The 25,728-nt window shown below is 39.7% G+C and overlaps 1 protein-coding gene across 1 annotated transcript; it reads left to right on the top strand.

The window, feature by feature from the left end:
• Positions 1-5,461: 5,461 nt before the first annotated feature.
• On the top strand, positions 5,462-25,186 carry cab39.S (calcium binding protein 39 S homeolog). Its single transcript, XM_018265860.2, has 10 exons — positions 5,462-5,620; positions 11,069-11,136; positions 13,211-13,353; positions 16,833-16,997; positions 17,838-17,956; positions 18,139-18,307; positions 18,622-18,681; positions 19,562-19,627; positions 22,856-22,999; positions 23,951-25,186. Exons 3-10 carry the CDS (start codon positions 13,240-13,242, stop codon positions 24,137-24,139), a joined length of 1,026 nt encoding a protein of 341 aa, XP_018121349.1. The 5' UTR covers positions 5,462-5,620; positions 11,069-11,136; positions 13,211-13,239; the 3' UTR covers positions 24,140-25,186.
• The last annotated feature ends 542 nt before the right edge of the window (positions 25,187-25,728 follow it).

Below are 25,728 nucleotides of genomic sequence, written 5' to 3'. Positions count from 1 at the left end.
CCCAAAAAATCTACAGACGTTTGTTCAAACACACATTTTTCAATCTTAGCATACAGCTGATGAGTGCGCAGACATGTCAGGACCTTCTTCAAATGTAACCTGTGCTCCTCCAACGAGTTAGAAAAAATAAGGATGTCATCTAAATATATGATGACGAAAATATCAAGAAAGTCCCTGAAGACATCATTAACGAAGTGCTGAAATGTCGCAGGGGCGTTACAGAGACCAAAAGGCATGACCAAATATTCAAAATGTCCGTAACGAGTGCGAAAGGCCGTCTTCCATTCATCACCTTCCCTTATTCTGACTAGGTTATATGCACCCCGAAGATCCAGTTTAGAAAAAATCTTAGCCTCCGCCAAGCGTTGGAAAAGTTCTGGAATGAGAGGAAGTGGATAGCGATTTTTGACTGTAATTTTGTTCAGATCCCGGTAGTCAATACACGGCCTTAAAGAATGATCCTTTTTCTCAACAAATCCCAGCTCCTGCCGGAGAAGAAGACTGCCTAATGAATCCCTTAGCCAGATTCTCATCTAAATACGAACGGAGCTCCGAAAGTTCAGACTCAGATAACGGATACACTCGTCCAAAAGGAATTTGAGCCCCTGGAAGAAGGTTAATAGGGCAATCGTAAATACGATGAGGAGGCAACCTGTCGGCCCCTCTTTTATTGAAAACGTCCGTAAATTCCAAATATGCTTGAGGAAGAAGGTCTTGGATCTCAGAGGCAGGAGATAAAGAACACACACCATTTGAAGGGAGGATGCATTGGGAAAGACAAAAGTTAGAAAGAAAAGTTACTTCACCAGTTGCCCAGTTGATCGACGGATTGTGTTTCTGCAACCAAGGTAATCCCAGGATGACAGGGAATAAAGGAGAAGAAACCACGTCAAAGTTCATGAGTTCAGCATGCCCTTTATTAAACAAAACAAAAAGAGAGATAGTCTCTTGCACCACAGGGCCAGAAGTAATCAGAGAACCATCTGCCACACGAAGAGCTATAGGATTCTTTTTGGACTGGAGCGGAATCTGGAATTGTAATACCACTTTATTGTCCAAGAAACACCCGCTTGCCCCAGAGTCAAGAATTGCTTGAAGTTCGACCCTCTTGTCTCCCCACTGCAAAGATAAAGAGACTGTCAGGAGAGGCACAGGAAAATGACATCCAGAAAAGTCCTTTTCAAAAATCCTCTTACCCGTTGGGCGGGTCGGACAACCCCGAAGCAGATGACCAGCTTGTCCGCAGTAGAGGCAGAGGTTAAGTCTGCGACGCCTAATACGCTCCTCTGGCGTTAACGCAGACCTAATAGCACCGATCTGCATAGGCTCTGGAGCTACGTTGAAGATGGACGGAGGAGCAACTGGAGAACTTGTGGAAGGCATTCGGACAGGAGGAGGAGTGGATGGTAACAGCCAAGTCTGAGGGGAAAGACCTGCTTTCTCAGCCTTTTCTTCTTCCCGGCGTTCCCTAAGCCTCTGATCCAATTGGATTGAAATGAGGATGAGATCCTCCAGACTATCAGGGATGCCAGTACGAGCTAACTCATTTTTTAACTCAGATGAAAGTCCGAAACGGTACTGGTTCTTTAATGCTGCTGGGTTCCATTCGGTATCATCCGCCCATTGCCGGAATTCCAGCGTGTAATCTTCCGCTGGACGGTCCCCTTGCTTCAGAGCACGCAGGGTGGACTCAGCAGTGGTGGCTCTGTGTGGATCATCGAAAATAACTGCCATTGCATCAAAAAAGGAATCAACTGTGGCCAATACAGGACTTTGACGATCCATGAGACGGAAGGCCCAGGTCTGTGGTTCGCCCGTAAGGAAGGAAATGATAACCCCAACCCGGATTTGCTCAGTGGGATACGTGTGGGGTTTAAGTAAAAACAGCAGCTTACAGTTGCTCCTGAAGTTCCGGAACACCTTTCGATCACCAGCGAACTTTTCTGGAAAGGCCACTTTAGGTTCGGAGATTCCTGAGGTAATCACCTGAACTTCCGTTGGAGCTGGAGGAGGAGCAGCCGAGGAAGGAAGAACAGCTGGCGGATGGGTTCTGATATGCTCCTGCAACTGCGAATAGCCACTTTGCAGCTCCCGAACAGCTTGTGTTAGTGAGGACAGCTGTTGGGTTGCAAATGGAGATGCTCCTTCAGCTGGATCCATCCTAGGGCCTGGTTATACTGTCAAGCTTACCAGTATAATCCAGTCGTGAACCAGGTTTAAATATTGTTTGGCGCCAAACTGGTGTCTTTTTGCCGGCGTCGCAGTACTGACGTCAGCACGTCCGTCTTAGGCGTTTTCGCCCACGTCCTTGCGCCAGGGACCGCCGCCGGCGCCTTCGCGCCCGCCGCCAGCGTCACGCGCCGGCGCGCATTAACGCGCCTGCGCCGAACAGAACGCGGACCCGAATCCTCACAGCTGCGCACTGACATCATAAAAAAATAAAAGTATGCCAGAGACCCGAACCCCCAATATAGGTCCTACTTCTAAGTGTTCCTGGGTGTGTTATACTTCTCTTCTGACTGCGTCCGATTGCTGCCTTCAATTTAACTTCTGCCTGGATACCATCAAGAACCCTCTTGACCCCTCGGATACCACAAATCTGACTGTTACTTATCAAGCCAAGTTCACCGGCTTCCTCCTTGGTCCCGACTCCATCTTAAAGCTGTAAGACCTGACACTTCTATACTAACATTTTGTATGTACAATGGAGATAACATCATTATACACTTCTGTCTCTTATGAACGGAGGATAGAGGTTTTTACTGAGGTACTCAGTGGCACGGAACATCCAACTGGTGTACTTGATTTAACTGCTATTGACATGGGTCAATGGATCTATGAACAATGTCAAGGTACCACAGTGGGGTCCAATGTTGCTGCTGCATATGTAAGTTTATTAATTTTGAAGAAATGTATGTGTATGACAGTGAGCAACACTGGCCCCTTATTCCTATCTGGCTGTGTTATATTGATGACCTGTTTTTCATTTGGCAAGGCACAACTAAGGCATTGAAGGCATTCAATGATTGCCTGAACTTGCAACTACCTACTATTGAGTTTACTTTGGAATTTGATTCTAAACAAGTACACTTTTTGGATGTTAAGGTGGCCATACACGTAGAGATCTGCTCGTTTGGCAATTTCACCAAACAAGCGGATCCCCCCTGATATGCCCCATTGAGGTGGGCGACATTGGGCTGATCCGATAGTGGGCCATAGTGCCCAACAATCAGATCATAATCCAGCCAACACAGGCGGTTGGATTGTGGGAACGCGTCTACGAACAGCTGTGGCCCTGATCCGATGGGATTTTTTACCCTGCCCGATCGACAACTGGCAGACTTTCGCCCACATATCGGTCAGGGAAGCCCGTCGGAGGGCCCTGCAAATGGGCTAATAAGCTGCTGACTCGGTCTGTCGGCAGCTTTTATCGGCCCATGTATGGCCAGTTTAACAGTCACCTTGAATAATAGCCAATTAGAGACTGACATCCCCTTCCAGTCCACAGATAGGACCATCTATCTGATTTGCACAAACTAATAAATGATTTGCCATACAGCCAATTGTTGAGTTTAAGGTGTCAGTGATGACACTTTATTTAATGCGAGCTTTGGAGATACAGTCGAGTTAAAAACATTCTGTTGAGAACCAGCAATCTACTACAGACTGATACAAGATTGGGTTTTGGAGCCCTCCATTTGCCAGGCATTGTTGCATAAAAACAGAGTACTTATCAAACTTTGTACTGATTTTTGGTGGCCACATGCATCCATGAAGAAATCCTGCATTACTGTAAGCAGCTTCTTGAAAATGCTATGGGAAAATACAGAGATCATTAATTGCTGCTACTTATTTCCATGTTTTGTTATGAAGTCCCTATGCTGTAATATGATTTTGATTTATTCCTCTTTGTTTGTGATTACCTTGTTTATGTTTGCATTGCATGATGGTTAATGATGCTGTTGTTGTGCCACTTTTTCTATAATTTTCTTCCCCTTGATGAAGACCTTAATGGTAGAAATACTTTGGGCATTTTATATGTCACATTGTTAACAACATTTTTCCCCATATTTTTAAGTGTACAATCCCTTTTGTTTAATTGTTAATGATTTGGGATCACTCAATAAACCCGTGCAGGGCTGTATCCCAAAGAAGCAGCAGACAAATAATAGCTCTCTAATCGGTACAATTTGTGGATGTAATTAAAATATGATGATTTTTTCTATAGTTTTGAAAAATACACTAACTTTATACATATTGTGTTAAGAATAGCTTCTTAACACAATTTGTCTTCTTTTATGTAATTAAAGGGGGTTTTATATGAACTTTTTACATACAGTATATGAGTGATATTCTGAGACAATTTGCATTTGGTTTGCATTTTTTATTATTTGTTTTTTTATTTAGCTTTTTATTCAGCAGCTTTCTGCAGTTTCAGCCATTTGGTTGCTAGGGTCCAAATTACCCTAGCAACCATGGCTTGATTTACATAAGAGACTAGACGAATAGGAGAGGCCTGGGTAGAAAGATGAATAAATAGCAATAACAATACATTTGTAGCCTTACATAGCATTCATTTTTAGATGGAGTCAGAGACCCCCTTTTGAGAGAGGCAAATAATTCAGAAACTATAAAAGATAAAAAATGAAGACCAATTGACAGTTTGCTTAGTGCTAGGCCATTTTATAACATACTAAAAGTTTATTTAAAGGTGAATCACCCCTTGAGCAGGACTTAATTTCTGCTTTCACTTATTTTTGGTTAATGGAAATATCGATGTGGGTCACTGACTTCTCCAGATGGAACTGTCACATTTACTTAATTAATCCTCGATATTTGACTGTCGAAGTTAAATCCTTCAACTTCGAAGGATTTAGCGATATTCTTTCGATCGAAGGAATAATCGTTCGATCGAACGATTAAATCCTTCGAATCGAGCATTTCGAAAGGATTTTAATCCATTGTTTGAACGATTTTCCTTCGATCACAAATTGGCTAGAAAGCCTATGGGGACCTCCCCATAGGCTAACATTGAGGTTCGGTAGGTTTTAGGTGGGGTCGAGGTTTTTTTTAAAGAGACGGTACTTCGACTATCAAACGGTCAAACGATTTTTAGTTCGAATCGTTCGAGTCAAAGTCAAAGGTCGTTGTACCCAAAAAAATATAAGTATTTTTTATTTTATTCCTTCACTCGAGCTAAGTAAATGTTCCCCTTAGTGATGGAAAGAGATACTGCTGGCAACAAGGAAAATTTTATTTTTGTAGTTCCCTTATAGAGAGCTGAAACTCTGAGCAGAATATTTAAACGACCCATAAGGAGCTGAGGTGTTGGAGGGAACGGCTGGAAACCAACGCGACAAGTAGGAGGTACAGTAGAAAACAACAAGGCGCTTAAAAGAGCAGCTACCGCCGCACTATCAGCTTCCTACTGTATAACGCCGATTTACGCTCATTTGCCATTCCCACAAGGTGATGCGTCACTGCGCTTACGTGAAGTCGTGACACAATTCTCGCGTGATGAGACTTGTGGCGTTGGGATTGTAGGGGAAAAGAACTTACAGCCACCCGCCCTCCCTTCCGAAAACTGCAGCTCACTGACAGCCGGGGTTCGGAAATCCAAGTAAGTGTAGCACAGCCGCCCCCTCCTTAAGTCCCCAAATGTGCCTTGCCCGGGACGACTGTCTCTCACTCATGGCGGCCCTGGGTTGAGTGGCCAGCGCCTTACTGCTCGGGTAGCAGAACTTGTATTATTTATGATATAGTCCGCGCTTTGCGACATTACGACGGTGGCGGCGGCTGACGACTTTCAGCTTCTAGAGTTCAGCAGCAGCCTGTGCCTTATTGTTCATGACCTGGTATCTGTCAGGTGTCTTCATTAGGCCTGGTCACTGCCTGTAGTAGCCGGTCACTACCTTGGCTTGTCACTGCCTCCCATGGCACGTCATATCTTCTTCTGATATTAAACACCCATCACTCCCCTTACATTGCTTAGATTAGAACAGGCTGCTCGTCATCTGCATTTCCAGGGGCCTAATGTCCCATTTAATACACTGGCATCTTTCACACTCACAACAGGGAAACCACTTTCTCATTATTTAATAGATCTGCATAAAATCCTTATACTGGCCACTGTTCCTGTCTTACTATATGTGTACGTTTAAAGGGCAGCATTCTATGACTTAAACATAGGTACCATGTACACTACATCATTAAAGCCATACCGACCTGTTCCTATAAAAATTATGGGGACTTGTCCATATCAAGGAGGCGCTGCACGTCAAATATATTTCTCTAAATGCCCCAACCTTCGTTAAAGGAAAACTATACCCCCTACAATCTCTATAAAAAGATAACAGCTCATATTTAAAACCCTGTTCCATGTAAACAAACCATTTTCATAACAATATACTTTTTTAGTAGTATGTGCCACTGGCTAATGCTTAATAGAAAATTGCCATTTTAAGAAAACAAGGGCCGTCCCCTGTGATCATACGATTCACGGTGCACACAAACTATACATGTTAGGTCACATGAGCCAATTAACATACAGAGTTCTGTCTTTTGCTTCTACTCTTCTTCCTGTTAGTTGTAGTATTTCTGGTCAGGTGATCTCTGAGGCAGCACACAGACCATCACGAAATGGTGGTTCAAGGCAAGAGATGTAAAAGAGCAATATTTACTTAAATATATATTCCATGTTCGATAAGATTCTTTAATATGCCACATAATTTGATATAAACTATCTGTTGCTAAAATTTTCATTTTGGGGGTAAAGTTTTCCTGTAAGCCAGCCCTCTGATGCTGCTAATGGTTCTTCTGCGTTGTTACAGTGACGCTGGGCTGGAGGGTGGCGGGATCCTTCCATAGGCCAATTACAAATGAAAACAGGACTTCAGCCTATGGAAGGATCGCTCCGTCCCCAGCCCAGCGTCATTGAAACAACGCATTTGATCAGTTAGCAGTGTCAGAGGGTCGGCTTCACAAAGGTTTGCGGGGCTTCGGGGGCTTTTAGAGGAAAATATTGGGTGTGCAGCACCTCCTTGAAAAGGGGTCTGTCCTATGATTTTTATAGGAATGTGTCGGTATTACTTTAAGGTTAGTATCGCTTTAAGGTCACAATCAGGTCTGGACTGGGATTTAAAATAAACAGTGGCATTTCAGGTACACAGAGGCCCAAACCGCTCCTCACCAGCTCACTAAATAGTGACTGTCTATGGCATCTTACAGCAGCTCCTCCAGCATTTGCCAGAACTCACAGTGATCCTCTCTTATTAGTGACTAGACCTAATGTAGGCTATTGGGGGATGCTGGTAGTCTTTTCAGGATGGAAGCACCTTGTATTATTTAATCTTGTCAAGTGATTCCCAGTTTATTGCTACTTAACCCTTACCTACTGGTTACATCCATCAGTGGATTGTTCTTTATCATCCATTTATAAAATACAGTAACATTATAGCTGGACAGGTGTTTTGGTGACCGTGCCAGAATATTACTGCAAGTGGAACAAATACCATTTATATCTACTGTGTGACTTGCATTACATATCTATAAATTCTGTGCATTATTGTAGCATTAAAGGAACAGTAACACCAAAAAAATGGAAGTGTTCAAAAGGATTGACAATATAATGTACTATTGCCCTGCACTGGTAAAACTGGTGTGTTTGCTTCAGAAACTCTACTATCGTTTATATAAACAAGGTGCTGTGTAGCCATGGGGGCAACCGTTCAAGCACAGGATACACAGTAGATAACAGATAAGTTCTGAAGACTCCCATTGTTTACTGCAGAGTTTCTGTTATCTACTGTGTATTCTGTGCCTTTTCTCTTTTTTCAGCTTTGAATGGCTGCCCCCATGGCTACACAGCAGCTTGTTTATATTAGCTATGTAGAGAGGGTCTGAACATAAAGAGTGCAATCAATTTTGGCTGCCAAGATCAGTGACCTTCATTTGAAAGCTGGAAAGAGGCAGAAGAGGAAAGCAAATAATTCCAAAACTAAGACCAGTTGAAAAGTTGCTAAGGACTAGTCTTTGTATAATATACAGGTATGGGATCTGTTATCCAGAATCCACAGTATCTGGGGTTTTCCGGATAACGGATCTTTCCGTAATTTGGATTGTCATATTTTAAGTCTACTAGAAAATCCTGTAAACATTAAATAAACCCAATAGGCTGGTTCTGCTTCCAATAAGGATTAATGATATCTTAGTTGGGATCAAGTACAAAACATATAACTTTAGTGGGAGCGCTTACCGGACCTTAACTGGCTTCAGTGTGCTGCACGTACACCGCCATCCCCTGCAGTGATGTCTTGTCCATAATAGATGCAAAGAACGGAGCACCGAGGAGGCCAGTTGTTTAAAAAAGTCAAATCTCCATAATTACAGCAGCAAAAAACACACTTAGGCTGCCTGCTTGACGCGTTTCGTGGCTCCCTTCCACTTCATCAGAAGATTTGGGATCAAGTACAAGCTACTGGTTTATTATTACAGAGAAAAATACAATACAAATGTAAAAATTTGTATTATCTGGATAAAATGGTGTCTATTTGAGACAGCATTTCCGTAATTTGGAGCTTTCCGCTTACTGGGTTTCCGGATAATGGATCCAATACCTGTACTAAAAGTTAACTTCAAGATGAACTACCCCTTTCACAGCAAAGAATATTTGAATTCTATATAAAAGGCCATATTATATTGTTATACTAAGAACCCCATAGAGCTCATGTACAGGCCTGGGCAGTCCATTTAAATAGCCATATAAGAGCCCGTGGCTACCAATTGTGTAGCTCTCATCCAAAGCATTTTATTTGCACTGAGGGGATCTCGGCACCACTTCTTCACATTTTGCCTCTGTGGATCTGCTGCTTTAAGTCTTTGCATTACATGTCAGTAGCAGAAGGCTGCAGAAATTTGGCCAAGTCCATCTTTTTTTTTTTATTATTATTATTATTATTATGAAAACGATAGACATGAAATTATGTAACAGCGATTTTATTTATACTGTGGGTTTAGGAATCAAGGTGTGCTAAGTATAAAAGGATCCTGGGTCTCCTAGCATTTCTGAGGAAAGCTGCAATGCTTTGTTGTCTGTCACACTAAGAGCAAGGAGATGGATAAGAAGATAAAACCTATACCATTAAGAAAGAGTCAGGTGCTTGAAATACAAAAAGGAAGATACATATTTATAGGTCTCTATCATATTACGCAGAGCATTACAGAGATTTTCTATCCTTTCCATCAGTCATTGGCCCAGTGGAGCGTACAGTCTAAGGCCACTATCATCACACACAGTTGGGTCAGATTTATCAGAGCCCATTCCAGTCTCTTTTTCCAATCAGTGCATGGTTGCTGGGGTCATTTGGACTATAGAAACCAGATTGCTGAAATTGCAAACTGGAGAGCTGCTGAATAGAAAGCTAAATAACTCAAAATCCATAAATAATAGAAATTGAAAACCGATTGCAAATAGTATCAGAATACTTTCTACATCATACTTAAAGTTAACTCAACAACAACCCCTTTGATCTGCATGCATGTTTTTTGGATTATGGGAGGAAATCAGGACACACTGAGAAAACCAATGCTAGCAAGGGGACTCCATAGAAACGTCTTGCAGGTAGGACCCTCACTTCAAGACAGCAGTGCTAACCATTACACCATCATTCCTAGTGTAAAGGTACTCTACCAGTTTTGCTATGTGCAAATTCCCAGACAAATTTAAAGCAGCTACAAATGAGCTCCATCTATAGGCACAACATTACTCAGCCATATTGTAAGGCCTACTGTCCTTTTTATTGTTTAAAGGAATAGAATATGGTGTACGTGGAATAAATGTTGCTGCATATTTGCCTTGAAACATGAGCTTTAGCTGCTATGCTGCTTGACTGCAAACTGCAAACGGAAATGTATTTCCTTATGTTTCTGTTGTACCACTTGTTTTTCCCCCGAGTCCAGACCAGCTTCTAGTGATACTGTGATTATAAGTCAGGCTATGCCAACAATGCCGTTGGCATAGCCTGACTATTTTGGATTCCTTCTCGAAAGATTCAGCTGAATACTGAACTGAATCTGAATCCTAATTTGCATATGCAAATTAGGGAGGGAAAACATTTTTTACTTTCTTGTTTTGTGTTCAGCAGTCACGGGAACACAGCCCCAGTGCTCTTATATAGATCATGGAACACTGAGGTTAAGTGCAATATGTTACTTGGTACATTATTATTAATAAAAAAAATTAAAATTAAAATTGGGACTGCACTGATTAAAACTGATTGCATCACTAAGATATAATTTGTAGTTCTGTTTATCTGTCAAAGCCTTCTCTGCTACCAAAGTTACACAGTCTGTCTAAATCTGTGGTTTTCTGACTTTTTCAAGCTCCCATTTAAGTGGCAACATTACAGCCTTAAAGATGTATGAAATCATAAGTATAATCACCGCATCAGCCGTAAAACTGTAGTGCTATGAAGTTCTAGAAGAGCAAATAAGCATTACAGGTATGGGGTCCGTTATCCAGAAAACCGTTACCCAGAAAGCTCCAAATTACGCCAATGCCATCTCCTGTAGACTCCATTATAATCAAATAGTCTAGATTTTTATTATTGATTTCCTTTTTCTCTGTAATAATACAACAGGACCTTGTACTTGATCCAAACTAAGATATAATTAATCCTTTTTGGAAGCAAAACCAGCCTATTAGGTTTATTTAATGTTTACATGATTTTCTGGTAGACTTAAAGTATGAAGGTCCAAATTACGGAAAGGTCCATTATCCGGACAACACCAGGTCCCGAGCATTCTGGATAACAGGTCCCATACCTGTACTCCTTAACTGACCTGCAAGGAAAAATATACCCCTAATCTCACTCTAACCGGCCTTCAGGTGTGTATCTGATCAGGGGTTCAGTCAGTGCGGGGTTCACCTAGACTATTCCTGCCATTTCATGCCACTTCTCTTTAACAGCAAACACTCTTCCGAAAAAGGAATGTGCAACAAGGTGCCTGAATAGCAAAAGGTGTGCTGAGTAATAGACATTTTCATGGTGATTTTCTTTTATATTTGCAGATTGATTTCTATTTAAGAGTTTCTGCACTGACTGCTAGCCTGAGACTGGGAGCCATTCCACCCTCAAGGTAAATATGGAAAAATCATAATTTTTTTTACCTGTTGTTTTATTTAAAGGGGAACTATTGCGAAAATGAAAATTTAATATACGCCTCCTGATACTGAAATAAGAGACTTTCTAAATACAATCAATTAAAAATTCTGTAACACTTATTATTATCACTTAATTATTATAATAATCACTTCCTCTCGCAGCATCTGTTTCTCCTCACTCTGGGGCTCATTTATCAACACTGGGCAAATTTGCCCATGAGCTGTTACCTATGGCAACCAATCAGATTGCTGTATTCATTGTTCTTCTTGCAGCTGGCTTTATAAAGCTAATCACTGATTGGTTGCTATAGGTAACAGCCCATGGGCAAATTTGCCCAGTGTTGATAAATGAGCCCCTCTGTCTTTATGCAGCAGTTGGGTGTCAGATGAATGATCCAATATATCTTATAGGGGGCTCCTATTATAACAGATGTATTAGAGCTCACTCAAATAACTGATTCCAGTACAAACAAAATCTAACAAAATAACTGCTTTTTGCACAAATTCTGCATGTAGAGAGACAGGATTTTGATTGAATGAGGAGAAACAGATGTTGAGAGAGGAAGTGATAATAATAAGTGATTATTATATAAACTTGATTATTTCATAAAAGGTACAGAATTTTTAATTGATTGTATTTAGAAAGTTTCTTATTTCAGTATCAGGAAGCGTATATTACATTTTCATTTTCGCAATAGTTCCCCTTTGAAAATACTTGATCATTTCAGAAACGGTACAGAATTTTTAATTGTTTGTAAAAGTTTCTTATTTCTGTAAGAGGAAGCTAATATTACATTTTTATTTTCGCAATAGTTCCCCTTTAACATATCTCAAGCTGAGTCATTTACTGAGTAACTTAAGTAAGGGGAACAATGCAAAAGGGAAACAGTTTTCTTAAGCTAAATAAATAAAGAAATCTTTAGTTACACTTGTAGGTGTTTCCTAGCTTGCTTCACTCATCGCTCTTAATAAACTGTCTTTATATACTGTTCCAGGCAAACACTATCCTCTATAACTGTAGTTCCTTAATAAATTGAAGGAACAGTAACGCCAAAAATGAGTGTTTAAAAGTAATGAAAATATCATGTACTGTTTCCCTGCACTGTTAAAACTGATCTGTTTGCTTCAGAAACATTACTATAGTTCATATAAACAAGCTGCTGTGGAGCAATGGTGGAGATTGGAAAAAAGCTATATGGCACAGGTTAAATAGTGGATAACAGATAACACCATTATGTTCTACAGAGCTTATCTGCTATCTGCTGTGTAACCTGAGCCTTTTCTCCTTTGAATGGCTGCCCCCATTGCTACACAGCAGAGTTTTTATATAAACAATAGTAGTGTTTCTGAAGCAAATACAGCACTTTTTACCAGTGCAGGGCAACACTGCATTATATTTTTATTACTTTAAAACACTTTCATTTTTTGATGTTACTGTTCCTTTAAGATATATGGCACCAGGCTCAAGGAATCCACCTTGGCAGTCACAGGTGGAAGGAAAATATGTTTACTGCTGTATATTTCCAATTTCCTACAATCGTTTACTAAAGATGAATGCATAAGTACAAACTTAGTGGTTAATTCTACGTTATTATTATTATTATTGATAATTACAGGTATAGGATTGGTTATCAGGAAACCCATTATCCAGAAAGCTCAGAATTACGGAAAGGTCGTCTTCTATAGAGTCATTTTATCCAAATGTTTAAAAATCATTTCCTTTTTCTCTCTATTAATAAAATAATACATTGTACTTAAACCAAACTAAGATATAATTAATCCTTATTGCAGGCAAAGCTAGTCTATTGGGTTTATTTAATGTTTACATGATTTTCTAGTAGACTTAGGGCATGAAGATCCAAATTACAGAAAGATCCGTTATCTGGAAAACCCAAGGTCCCGAGCATTCTGGATAACAGGTCCCATACCTTTACTTCTAATGCAACCCCCAAATGACTTAACACCAGATTCCTCTCCTTTTAGCAACAGGAGTTTACCATTCTGTTTTGAAATGTTATAAAGTTCTTGTGTGTATTCTCTCCTGTGCAGAAGTGTAGAGCAGTGTTACTTCACCAACCATGCCGTTTCCCTTCGGGAAGTCCCACAAGTCTCCTGCAGACATAGTGAAGAACCTGAAGGAAAGTATAGCTGTGCTAGAAAAGCAAGACATCTCTGACAAGAAGGCAGAAAAGGTATAGTACCGTTGCTTATGTTCAACCTCCTTATATGACTCGCAGATGTCCAGATGTTCCTGTTTTTTTTTAAATTACATCGTACTGTACTTTTCTCCACTGATACTACTGTGAATTACGTTTCCTCCACCGATTGTCCTTCCCCAAATGCCCTTTATTATTCTATTCCACCGTGCAGCCCAGTACTTTCTCAGTGCCTTTTCTTGTGGTTTGGTACCCACCTTTACTGAATTTATCTATGCTCATTTTCTTTATTGCCTTACACCTGTGCCTCATGTTTTATATCTTCATCTCTCTATACCCAGTCCTCCCATTACATATTTGGCTAAGGCCCTCACCAAGCTGATTGTGTCTGAACCACTGTTGCACATCACAGTGTAAACAGTCCACTGTTTGCAAACCACAAGCACATTTTACTGAGCAAGCTCTTTGCACTCAGCAAGGGGTGGGACGTAAATGAAAAGCAAAGCTTTGAGTCTCTAGAGGAGGATCATATATAATTACATAGGTTAATTGTCCTTTAAACGGAAGCTTGAATAAGTAGTGCATTCTGCTGTTTGTTATAGAGGCGTGAACATTGCCGTGTAGGTTAACCTGTTTCGGTTGAGGAGTTTTCAGTAACCGATTATAGTATCTCTCTGCTAAATCCATATTTTTACATTCTCTGCACACCGAATTCTCCATAAAAGATTAGGCTGAATACTGAACTAAATCTGAACCCTAATTTTTAAATCTGAGCAAAGTCCCAAAAAAAGTGTAATCTCACAAGGAGTTGTTGCCATCACTTGCACAAAGTTTTACACCCCATGTGCCATAGCCCTTAGGGGTTGGTCCAGTCTTACAATGTTTTAAATTTAAAGGAAAACTATACCCTCAAACAATATAGGTCTCTATAAAGATATATTGCTTAAAATAGCTCCTATTGTAAAACCCTGCTTCATGTAAATAAACCATTTTCATAATAATATACTTTTTTTTAGTTTTATGTACCATTGGGTAATCAAAAATAGAAAATTGCCATTGGACCACCCCTTGGGATCGTATGATTCACGGTCCACACAAACTATACTTGTTAGGTCACATGAGCCAATTAACAGACAGAGTTGTGTCTTTTGCTTCCACACTTCTTCCTGTTCCGGTTAGAGTTATAGTATTTCTGGTCAGGTGATCTCTGAGGCAGCACACAGTTCATCACGAAATGGTGGTTCAAGGCAAGAGAAAAGGTCAATATTTACTTAAATATCAATTCCAGTTTGATAAGATTCTTTAATATGCCACTTAATTTGATATAATAATAATTTGATTTAATAATCTGTTGCTCAAATATTCATTTTGGGGGTATAGTTTTTCTAAAAGACTATAATATCTCAGAACTTCTCAGGAACAAATTATACAAATGGGAGCAAATCTGTAACAAGTTGCACTTTCATCTGGGGTAAACCACATCTATCCTTTTTGTATACATCTGGAAAGAAGGACATGGGCTTTGGAGAGTTTTGGCACACCTAGAAAGTACATTAAGTAGCAGCAGCAGCTCTTTATCATGTCTCTTCTGGTTTTATGGTATCAATCTATCATTAGCACTCACCAGCAGATGAAGCAGGGTCACAACAATAAACTAGGGATGCACCGAATCAACTATTTGGGATTTGGACAAATCCCGGAATCCTTCGTGAAAGATTCGGCTGAATACCGAACCGAATCAGAATCCTAATTTGCATATGCAAACATTTTTTTTTTTACTTGTATTGTGATGAAAAATCACGTGATTTCCCTTCCTGTCCCAATTTATATATGCAAATTATGATTCGCATTTGGTTTGGCCAGGCACAAGGATTTAAGCGAACATGAATCCTGCTGAAAAAGGAGGAATCCTGGACAAATCCCGAACTGGATTCGGTGCATCGCTACTATAAACATTGTGTGAGATCATGGCTGCAGTAGTCCATGGGCATTATACTAAAGCCATTGCCCTGGTTGCTAGAGTAAGTGGAACACTACCAACCATATAAAGGCTTACATTTAAAACAAGCTGGTGTCAAGCAAAGACTTAAATAATTTGAACCTTAGAAAAAGTTGTTCATCACACGACTGTTTCAGTCATAACTGTAACTAATCCGCACCTGAGGACAGCCCCTTCTATAAGTATGCTGATCACATCCTGTAATTCCCACCCACTAACAATAAGTATGTAAGTATTTCAGATTGTGACAGGCTTTTCTATCTGTCATACAGCTTCTTCTGTCATTTTTCCATCAGGCCAACAGGTGGCGCCATCTTTCTTCATTGAGTTGCCTCCCTTTCACTAGCACAGCCTAGGACATTTTTTTTTTGTGGCCCTGGGGTGGAAGCTTTAATAAACTCATTTCTGAATGAACCTTTGGTTTCCATATGTTACTGGATTACTTTTTTAAAGCCTGTTTTATTTATGAGATATATGTTAGAGGTTTATCTATATGTACAGGCTGTGTGACACCTAAGTAGCTGCTAAGTAGAGCAGTGTTTATAGCACACTGGCAATTCTCTTGATGAGGGCCTGCCACTGGACTGCTAGGTCATGCCTGCTTATAAATCCGTGTAATTGAATTATAACAGTAATAACTTATAGAGGAGGAAAAGCAGTGACATTGCTTACTTTGGCTCAGACTGCAGTTTTAAAGGGATTCTGTCATGATTTTTATGATGATGTTTTTATTTCTAAATTACACTGTTCACACTGCAAATAATTCACTCTCCAATATAACATTTCCTTCCTGAACCGGCAGCAAGTGTACTTTTTTTTAGTTTTAGTATTGGTGTGTAGGCAGCCATCAAGTTACCTTCCCATTATTCTGTTGTTGGGCTGCTGGGGGAAGGGAGGGGGGATATCACTCCAACTTGCAGTACAGCAGTAAAGAGTGACTGAAGTTTACCAGAGCACAAATCACATGACTTGGGGCAGCTGGGAAACTAACAATATGTCTAGGCCCATGTCAGATTTCAAAATTAAATATAAAAATATCAGTTTGCTCTTTTGAGAAATAGATTTCAGTGCAGAATTCTGCTGAAGCGGCACTATTAACTGATGCGGATTGAAAAAAAAAACATTTTTTCCCATGACAGTATCCCTTTAACAGACATCATGCTGGACACTGAAGACCAGTGCAAGGCTCATAGTTATGCTGTATATATAACCTGGAAAAATGCTGAAGAAGATCTGGACTGGCATTTAGGATACTTGTATTCCTCTTAAGCTAAAGAGTTAATGTGTAGCCATGTGAATCTTCTTTGTTATGGACTGACAGATTGGACATGCTTTGCCTGGGACTGTGTGCTGGTGCACACAAATTTTAAGGCCAAGGCACATTTGTACAAGTATATAAACCCACACACATGATTGTCACCTATTGCTAGCTGCTTCTTATCAGAAAACCATGTTACAGTACTGACTGGGTCTGTTATTCATTGTAATACTCGTTTGTTTCTCCCCTTTTTCACAGGCAACCGAAGAGGTGTCTAAAAATTTAGTAGCTATGAAGGAAATCCTTTATGGGACAAATGAGAAAGAACCCCAGACAGAGGCAGTGGCCCAGTTGGCTCAGGAACTGTACAACAGTGGACTTCTTGGAACTTTAGTTGCTGATCTGCAGCTGATTGACTTTGAGGTGACCTGCAGCACTTTTTTATATATATTAGGGATGCACCGAATCCACTATTTTGCATTTAGCCGAATCTTTTGCGAAAGATTCGGCAGAACCAAATCAGAATCCTAATTTGCATATGCGGGGTGGGAAGGGGAAAACAATTTTTAATTCCTTGTATCACAAGAGTCACGCAATTTCCCTCCCTGCCCCTAATTTGCATATGCAAATTCGGATTCAGTTCGGCCGGGCAGAATGATTCGGTTCGGGATTCGACCAGGATTCAGTCTTTTTTTTTCAGCAGGATTCGGCTGCATCCTTGTGCCTGGCCGTACCGAATCCTAATTTGCATATGCAAATTGGGGGTAGGAAGGGAAATCGTGACCTCTCATCACAAAACCAAAAAATTCCCTCCACTTTTTTCTTTCCCGTCCCTAATTTAGGGGCAGTAAAGAAAAAAGTGGGGGAAATATATGCAAATTAGGATTCAGTTCGGTATTTGGGCATATCTTTCAGGAAGGATTTGGCTGAATTTAAAATATTGGATTCAGTGCATCCCTAATATACACACACATTTCCGAGCAGTGACTTTCATTTGTTGCATCATGTAAATAAAAAAAAAATAAAAAAAATGATGCCACATTCTTATAGATCCGTCCCCATCTGCAGCCTGCCTTCATGAACGCAGAACTACACAATGCAGGGAGCACAGTGTTTATGCTAACATCACAGCTTCAGATTGGAGCCTGTGGGCTAAATTCGGGGTGGAGTCCATAGTGCAGAAACAGCATAGCAATTTGTAGCTGTTCCTTGTTTACAGTGACTTCCATAATACTTTAATAAATGACCATCTTTATGTTTCAGGGCAAGAAAGATGTTGCACAGATCTTTAACAATATCTTAAGGAGGCAAATTGGAACAAGAACCCCTACAGTGGAATATATATGCACCCAGCAGAACATACTCTTCATGCTTTTAAAAGGGTATGTGCCTGCGCTGTGTCTTTTTTTAAGTGGCTGAGATCAGTATATTTGGGGGTTGGCAAATGGCAGGATAATGGCTTTTTAGCAAAATATTAGCAATTTAAGATAATTCTCTTTCCATTATGTCTTTTTAGCAATTTATATAGAAAGTTTTGTGTAACTATCTTCTACAATATCCCCAGGTACGAGTCACCAGAGATTGCATTGAATTGTGGAATTATGTTGCGGGAATGTATTCGACATGAGCCACTTGCCAAGATTATCCTTTGGGCAGAGCCATTTTATGACTTCTTCCGATATGTTGAAATGTCCACTTTTGACATCGCCTCAGACGCCTTTGCTACGTTTAAGGTAAACACATGTACATTGCTGTGCAGGTTTGCAAATGGCCATGCATGGTTGCCTTTAGCTGAGGCCAGCTATATTATTCAAGCTTTTACTCTTGTTGTGACTTCATGGAACAATCCGCTTAATCTCTCTCTCAAGGGTGAGCAAATAAAGTCAAATATGTAACAAAGGCATCAAGGAAGACGTGGAAAAGCCTGTTTTTCTCTTCTCCCTTAATGACTTTGCCACACTTTTTGTGCTCACACTTGAGCAACTTCTTGTGTCTGATGCGGATATATGACTGTACCCCACACTGAGTTTGTTTTCTTCTTTCCCAGGATTTACTGACAAGACACAAGCTCTTGAGTGCTGAGTTTCTTGAGCAACATTATGACCGGGTATGAATTGTGCATGCAACCCCCCCCCCCCATAACATGCTTGTTTGTTCCATGTCTTGTAACCCTTAGCAACAAGTCAAAATTACTTTTAAACATAGTAAATGCTTCTTGTTGACTGGTCAATGGATCTGGAGCAAACTTTTTATTTGAGATTACATTACCCCCTTTGTCTGAACTTTTTGTATTAACTGTGGCTAAATGCAGATTTCTGAATTAACCTGTGAAGGCGATTATGTATGTATGTATGTATGTATGTATGTATGTGTATGAATGAAAAGCTGGTGCACACGAAAATCCAAAAACTAATGGTAACTACCTGGGTGATGGTTAAACATAGATAAATAATAAGCGCATCAAAAGAACCACACTCACAGGACTTTTTATGGTGCCAAGAAAATTGTAGTTCCTGATGATGGCTTGAGTTAATAGCTGAAATGTCAAAATAAGCAACAATTTTCTTGGCACCATAAAAAGTTTATCCGGAGCACTCCCAAGTTGTAGACAGTGCCTAGGTGGTGGTTAAGTGATCAATATGAAAGTAGCAAAAAGAACCGCACAACCAGGTCTTTTTAAATGTGGAAAAACAAAAAAGTCTTTATTTCGACGTTTCGGCTCCTAACTTAAGCCTTAAAACTCCTGAGGACGGCTTAAGTTAGGAGCCGAAAGATCGAAATAGACTTTTTTTGTTTTTCCACATTTAAAAAGACCTGGTTTTGCGGTATATATATATATATATAACTGAAAAGCGATGAACCCAAACCAGTATGAGACCAGCCCTGTATTGTTATTCTTTTATACCATGAATCAAAATTCATTAATTACAAGTTACACAGTACCTGCTCGTTTAGCCTCATGCTGACCTATAAAATCTCACCCTTAGTTTTTCAGTGAATATGAAAAGTTACTACACTCGGAAAACTACGTGACAAAACGGCAGTCATTGAAGGTATGTATTCATGTAAGGTGTGCAGGTAAGGAAAAGTATGTACAGGTGTGGGATCTGTTTTCCAGAATGCTCAGGGCCTGGGGGCCTCTCTGGATAACGGATCTTTCCATAATGGGGATCTTAATACCATAAGTCTAAAAGAAAATCAATTAAACATTAAATAAAACCAATTGGCTGGCTTTGCCTCCAATAAAGATTAATTATATCTTACTTTTTTTCAGAGAAAAGGGAAATAATTTTTAAAAAATGTGGATAAAATGCAGTGTACGGGGGATGGGCTACCTGTAATTCAGAGCTTTTTGGATAAAGAATCCCATACCTGTATATTTGTGTGCATGGACGATATGTGTGTTTATATAAATGTAATTGTAAATGTAAACTGAAGCTGTAAAATTTAATATCTTGCATTATAAACCAAAATGGAAACTGAAATGATTTTATTGCCATTAGAGTACTGGATAAATAGTAATGGGTGTAAAGGCTTTAAAAAAAAAAAACAACAAACATAAAAAAACAAAGGGCTCTGTGAAACTTCAGTAGGGTCAGACAAAAAGGTATATTTCTGTAGAACAGGTATAGGCAGTGTTTGGCAGTGAAGTTTTGTGACTGTTGCACTCTGGCACTGGGCCTATACCTCTGAAGACTTTTCATTTGAAAACAGACAACATGAGTGCATCTTCAGCCCTACACAGCCAGCAATTTGGCCATCCGCTTGTGCCCTAAGATTTTCTATATATGACCATCTTAAAGGGATGCTGTTGTGGGAAAACGTGTTTTTCAAAAAGCATCCGTTAACAGCGGTGCTCCAGTAGAATTCTGCACTGAAATCCATTTTTAAAAGAGCAATCAGATTTTTTATATTTAATTTTGAAATTTGGCACGCAGATAGACATGATGTCCATTTTCCAGGTTTCCCTAATCATGTGACTTGTAGTCTGATAAACTTCAGTCACTCTTCACTGCTACACTGCAAGTTGGAGTGATATCTTCCCCACACCAGCAGCCTATCAACAGAACAATGGGAAGCTACCTGACACCTCTGCTGATGGCTTTGATTGCATTGCTAAAACCCTACTTTTTCGTGCTAGGCTGCTTTTTTCATGTCTACTACTAGTGGGACTAGGGAGCATGACCTGGGTCACATTCAAATACAATGAGAAGGGGAAAAAATAATAGCTGTCTCAAAGCAGTTTCATCCTGAGGTGCTGGCTTTTTCTCAAAGCACAGAATCAGGCATAATGCACTGAGATGGCTGCCTCTACACCAATATTACAGCTAATTAAAATGCAGTTGTTTGTTCAAGAATAAAATTTAAATGGTAAACTTTAAGTATTTGCAATGTAAACAGTTTAATTTAGAAATAAAAAGTAAACCAGAAAAATTAACAGAATCTCTTTAAGGGTAACTTGTAACACTCCAAAATCTAGAAAACTTTAGATTTACACAGATTTATGTTTAATTATCTTCATACTATTCCATTATAACAGTGGTGAAAATTATTTAAGCCTTGATATGCCATTAAATGCTAAATAGGCAATATGGTAAAAAAATTGGCTTTGACTTTGTGTCTTCTGGCCACCGGTTTAATACCTATAACCACTGGTGTCTAATAAAAGGGCAGCCAAGTTTGGGAGTTTTACTTTGAAAGCAGCTAGTAAGTTGCAGGTAAAACTTAGTCCCTTTGTAAAATGTATAATTAAGCAATTGAATTCTTAATGAATCAGATGAAAATTAAGCATAGGACTGGCCAGATATGGGATGACTTTGACGTAGTTGGCCAGCTTAAACTGCTTTTAGGGAGGTCATCAGTTATAAATTAAGCTTAGCGATGTCATTTTTGTCACACTACTCACTAAAGCTTGTGTATTATAATAAAGTACCCCTTGTTGGAAAATATGAGGATATTAGAAGTAACCTCGGAGTTCCATGACCTTTATAAAAGCACAAGGTTTTATATGATCATTAGGTATGCACCGAATCCAGGATTTGGGGCAGGGAGGGAAATCGTGTGACTTTTTGTCACAAAACAAGGAAGTTATAAAATGTTTTCCCCTTCCCACCCTAATTTGCATATGCAAATTAGAATTTGGTTCGGTATTCGCGGAATCTTTTGTGAAGGATTTGGGGGTTCGGCTGAATCCAAAATAGTGGATTTCGGTGCATTCCTAATGATCATGGAACTCCTTTGTGACTTAGAATATCCTTTATATTTTACAATACTGTGTACTTTAATATATATATATCGAAACAAAATGGAGTGGAGTGTGCACCAGTCTGTGACTTAGTCCAATTAAGGACACAATCTATAATAAACAAAAAAGTCCAGACGACTTGTCTTGTGAAGAAAACGAAAATTCTTTATCAAGCAAGAATATGCAACGTTTCGAAGCTCCCGCTTCTTTATCAATATATTTATTTAAGTATATATACCACCCCCTTGGGGGCGTGTTTACAGCTGTAACCTTTTTAAGGATGTGAGATCATTGTAAACTTGATTGCTTGATAAAGAAGCGGGAGCTTCGAAACGTTGCATATTCTTGCTTGATAAAGAATTTTCGTTTTCTTCACAAGACAAGTCGTCTGGACTTTTTGTTTATTATATATATATATATATATATATATATATATATATATATATATATATATATATAATCCACAAGGTAGCCAGCACACAAATAAAGGTTTAAGTTGCCTGGGTACAGTATCAAAAATTCAATAAGTAACCAGCAAAGAGGATCCGCACTCACAGGTCTTATATAAATCTAAAAAATTGTTGTATGTGAGACTAACGTTTTGGCCTCCTCCGAGGCCTTTCTTCAGAGAGGTTCTTTTTCCAGAACCTCTGTTTATTTCTGAACTGCACCGAATCCACTATTTTGGATTCGGCCGAATCCTTCACAAAAGATATGGCCGAATACCAAACCGAATCCTAATTTGCATATGCAAGTTAGGGGTGGGAAGGGGAGAACATTTTTTACTTCTTTGTTTTGTGACAAAAAGTCAAGTGATTTCCCGTCCCTAATTTGCATATGCAAAGTCGGGTTCAGACGGGCAGAGGGATTTGGCCGAATCCTGTTGAAAAAGGGGGAATTCCGAATCCTGGATTCATTGCATCCCTACTAATTTTCCAATCTTTTGGATATTCATCTTTGTTTATTCCCGACATTTTTTTATCCCTTCCTGTTAAATGTGTTGAGGCTATTCACTCTATTCCTGCTCTGACTACAGTTGCTTGGGGAGCTTCTTCTGGATCGCCACAACTTCACCATTATGACAAAGTACATCAGCAAACCAGAAAACCTGAAGTTAATGATGAATCTTCTGCGTGACAAGAGCCGCAACATTGAGTTTGAGGCTTTTCACGTGTTTAAGGTACTTTCATTCCCCCTCCCCCACCATGTTTATATTTAAACATAATCTCTCTACGAACATTCCCTTGCATTCTAACTTTCCCACCACCTAACCCCCCCTCAGTTCTGTCCCCTTCTTATATTCTCTTCAGATACTTCCCATGTCCTTTCCCTCTTGACCCTTCTGTTAGCTCACATTCTACTCCTCTTTTCATCTTTTCAAATGTCCTTTACCCTTAAATTATTACCCTTCAACCTTGACATTCTGCGCTAGTAACCTATAAAAAACAGCAAGTAGCATTTACTGGTAACCTGCTCCGAAGCAAACTGCTTGCTAACCTGGTGCAAATCTTGCACCTTTCATTATATTATGCAGTTTTTTGAAGGTAAAACACAATTTGCAATGGACATTATTTGATCTTTTTTCACATTTATCCTTTTTGCTACAGCTTGTACAGGTATGGGATTCGTTATCTGGACACCCATTATCCAGAAAACTCTGAATTATGTAAAGGCCATCTTTCACAGACTCCATTTTATCCTAATAATCCAAATTTTTAAAAACGATTTCCTTTTTCTCTGTAAGTAGCTTGTACTTGATCCAAACGAAGATATAATTAATCCTTATTGGAAGCAAAAACATTTTAATGTTTAAATGATTTTCTAGTAGACTTAAGGTATGAAGATCCAAATTAAGGAAATATCCATTATCCAGAAAGCCCCAGTTCCCATACCTGTAATGGAGTTATACAGGTACAGCAGGACCCACCATTCTATGTTTAGCTCAATGTACAGGCTACAAGTAAAGACCACAGATATATTCTGTAATTAAATGTACCTGTGCCCTATTAAATTTCAAGGCTTTACTCAAATAATTCTAAATTTTTAAAGTGAGGAATATGTGTAATACAGGCAATGAAAGGTCTTTTGTCAATTATTGGGTTTTTTTCTTTTTTGTTCCCCAAACGTACAGGTATTTGTAGCCAACCCCAATAAGACACAGCCAGTCTTGGATATCCTTTTAAAGAACCAGAGCAAGCTGATTGAATTTCTCAGCAAGTTCCAGAATGACCGCACTGAAGACGAGCAGTTTAATGACGAGAAAACCTACCTAGTAAAACAGATCCGTGACCTGAAGAGACCTGCACAGCAAGAAGCCTGAGAGAGGAACAAGGAATGAGAGAGGGGTGGGAAGGGAACTCAAACCCAGCGCTGGCTATGAAAGTAATCAGCATCCCGTGGACTTTGCAAAGCAGTATCTTCACTTTAACCCTGAACGGTTTCATCTTATTCTGCTTTTTCCAAGTTGGTTTTGAAATATTAGTCCAGGAGTAACCTCTTCCTTGCTGGAAGAATCCAAGGCGGCGCACGCGCTTCCAGCCGCAGAGAGGTTAAATGATGAATGCATAGCTCCCTTTAGTTCTTTCTATTATCCCATCGCGCATTTATAGCACAAGATGGAATTAACTGCCATCTTCTCTTCTTTGTTGCATCAGCACGTGATAAGCATTGGCTCCTTTTTGGAGAAGTAGGTCGGGAAGTGAAACAAACTAAGCAAAGGAGATCTCCGGCAAGTATATAGCTACTATTCTGGGTTTCTACATCTAGCCTTTTTTTTTTTTTTAAATAATGCAAAGTGTCGCATGCAGAATAACGGCAAAATACAAAAATGTGGTGTCCATCAGCGTATTTGCACATAAACTTGTCAGAATCTGAGCACAAAATGCCACATGTGCATAGCTGGTACCTTATGCCTTGATCTCAGAGACAACTAGTAAAGTGCAAGAGTGCAGTGCTTTTAATTCATTCTAAAGTGGAGCAGAGCCGGCTGCCAGCCAATAGCGGGAAGTTTTTGTGTTATAACTCCGTAAGTGCTGGAAGATGTTCCCAACTCATTGTAAAATGTGTGTTGCCAACTGATTTGGCACCCGAGAAGTTAAAATTGTGAATTGGGGTAATATTTCAACAGGGTTTATGTACAAACGAGTGTATATTCATTATATATGCCTTTCAACTGCTTTCTTTGTTTTAGCAGGTATGTAAGACAGGATTACAAAAAAAAGCAGCATATTATGTCCTTGGGGGGAATTTTTTTGTTTCCTGGAAGTGCTGATTTATTTTAGCAAAATGCTGAGTATCTTCCCACTGTTCTGGCCAATAACCGTGCCATGATTCTTTTAGATCCATAACCTCAACTTCAAACCACTTATTATCTTCTATGTAATACCCAAGGGGGCACCGTGGACCTCCTAGCCTTGTGGCATTAATTGGTTTGTTGTGGTTTCACACAACTGCTCTTCTGTTACACAGTTGCCCATTATCAGAGCCAATGAGAGTGAGCACTGGTGCAAGAAACTGCTAAAAACCAATTGAACCAAGGGCACACCAAGACTTCAGCAGTATCTTCCGGGGGTTCTGGAATGTAAAATGCTGTTTTATATTTAAAACACTTCAGAAAAGAAGGTGAATTGATCTTTTGCTGAGTGATCTCAAGTGGTTTGGGTTGGAAGTGGAAAAGTGGAGGCAAATGTCTATTTATTGCTTCACCCTGGGCCTGCAGCTGATTTGGGACACACAAGATCAAATGAGAGGACAACCCTCTGGCAGGAGAAAGGTGTATGCAGTGTGTAACACAAGCAGTTATTCCTGCATGTGTGATTGTGGGTGTGGCCTTTGCAGAATACATGTAACTCAGGGGACCATGTTGGTTCATTTGGGTGTGTATGAGCTTCTTGGGATGTTTGGGTATAA

Source organism: Xenopus laevis, chromosome 5S (genome assembly GCF_017654675.1).
Source record: "Xenopus laevis strain J_2021 chromosome 5S, Xenopus_laevis_v10.1, whole genome shotgun sequence".
In the NCBI taxonomy this organism is placed as follows: domain Eukaryota; kingdom Metazoa; phylum Chordata; class Amphibia; order Anura; family Pipidae; genus Xenopus; species Xenopus laevis.
This window is presented reverse-complemented; position numbering and strand designations above follow the sequence as displayed.

Coding starts and splice junctions, on each gene's coding strand:
- cab39.S (XM_018265860.2), top strand. CDS start 13,240: ATGCCGTTTCCCTTCGGGAAGTCCCACAAGTCTCCTGCAGACATAGTG. Junction 13,354..16,832: donor CTGACAAGAAGGCAGAAAAG/GTATAGTACCGT, acceptor CCTTTTTCACAG/GCAACCGAAGAGGTGTCTAA. Junction 17,957..18,138: donor CTCTTCATGCTTTTAAAAGG/GTATGTGCCTGC, acceptor CAATATCCCCAG/GTACGAGTCACCAGAGATTG.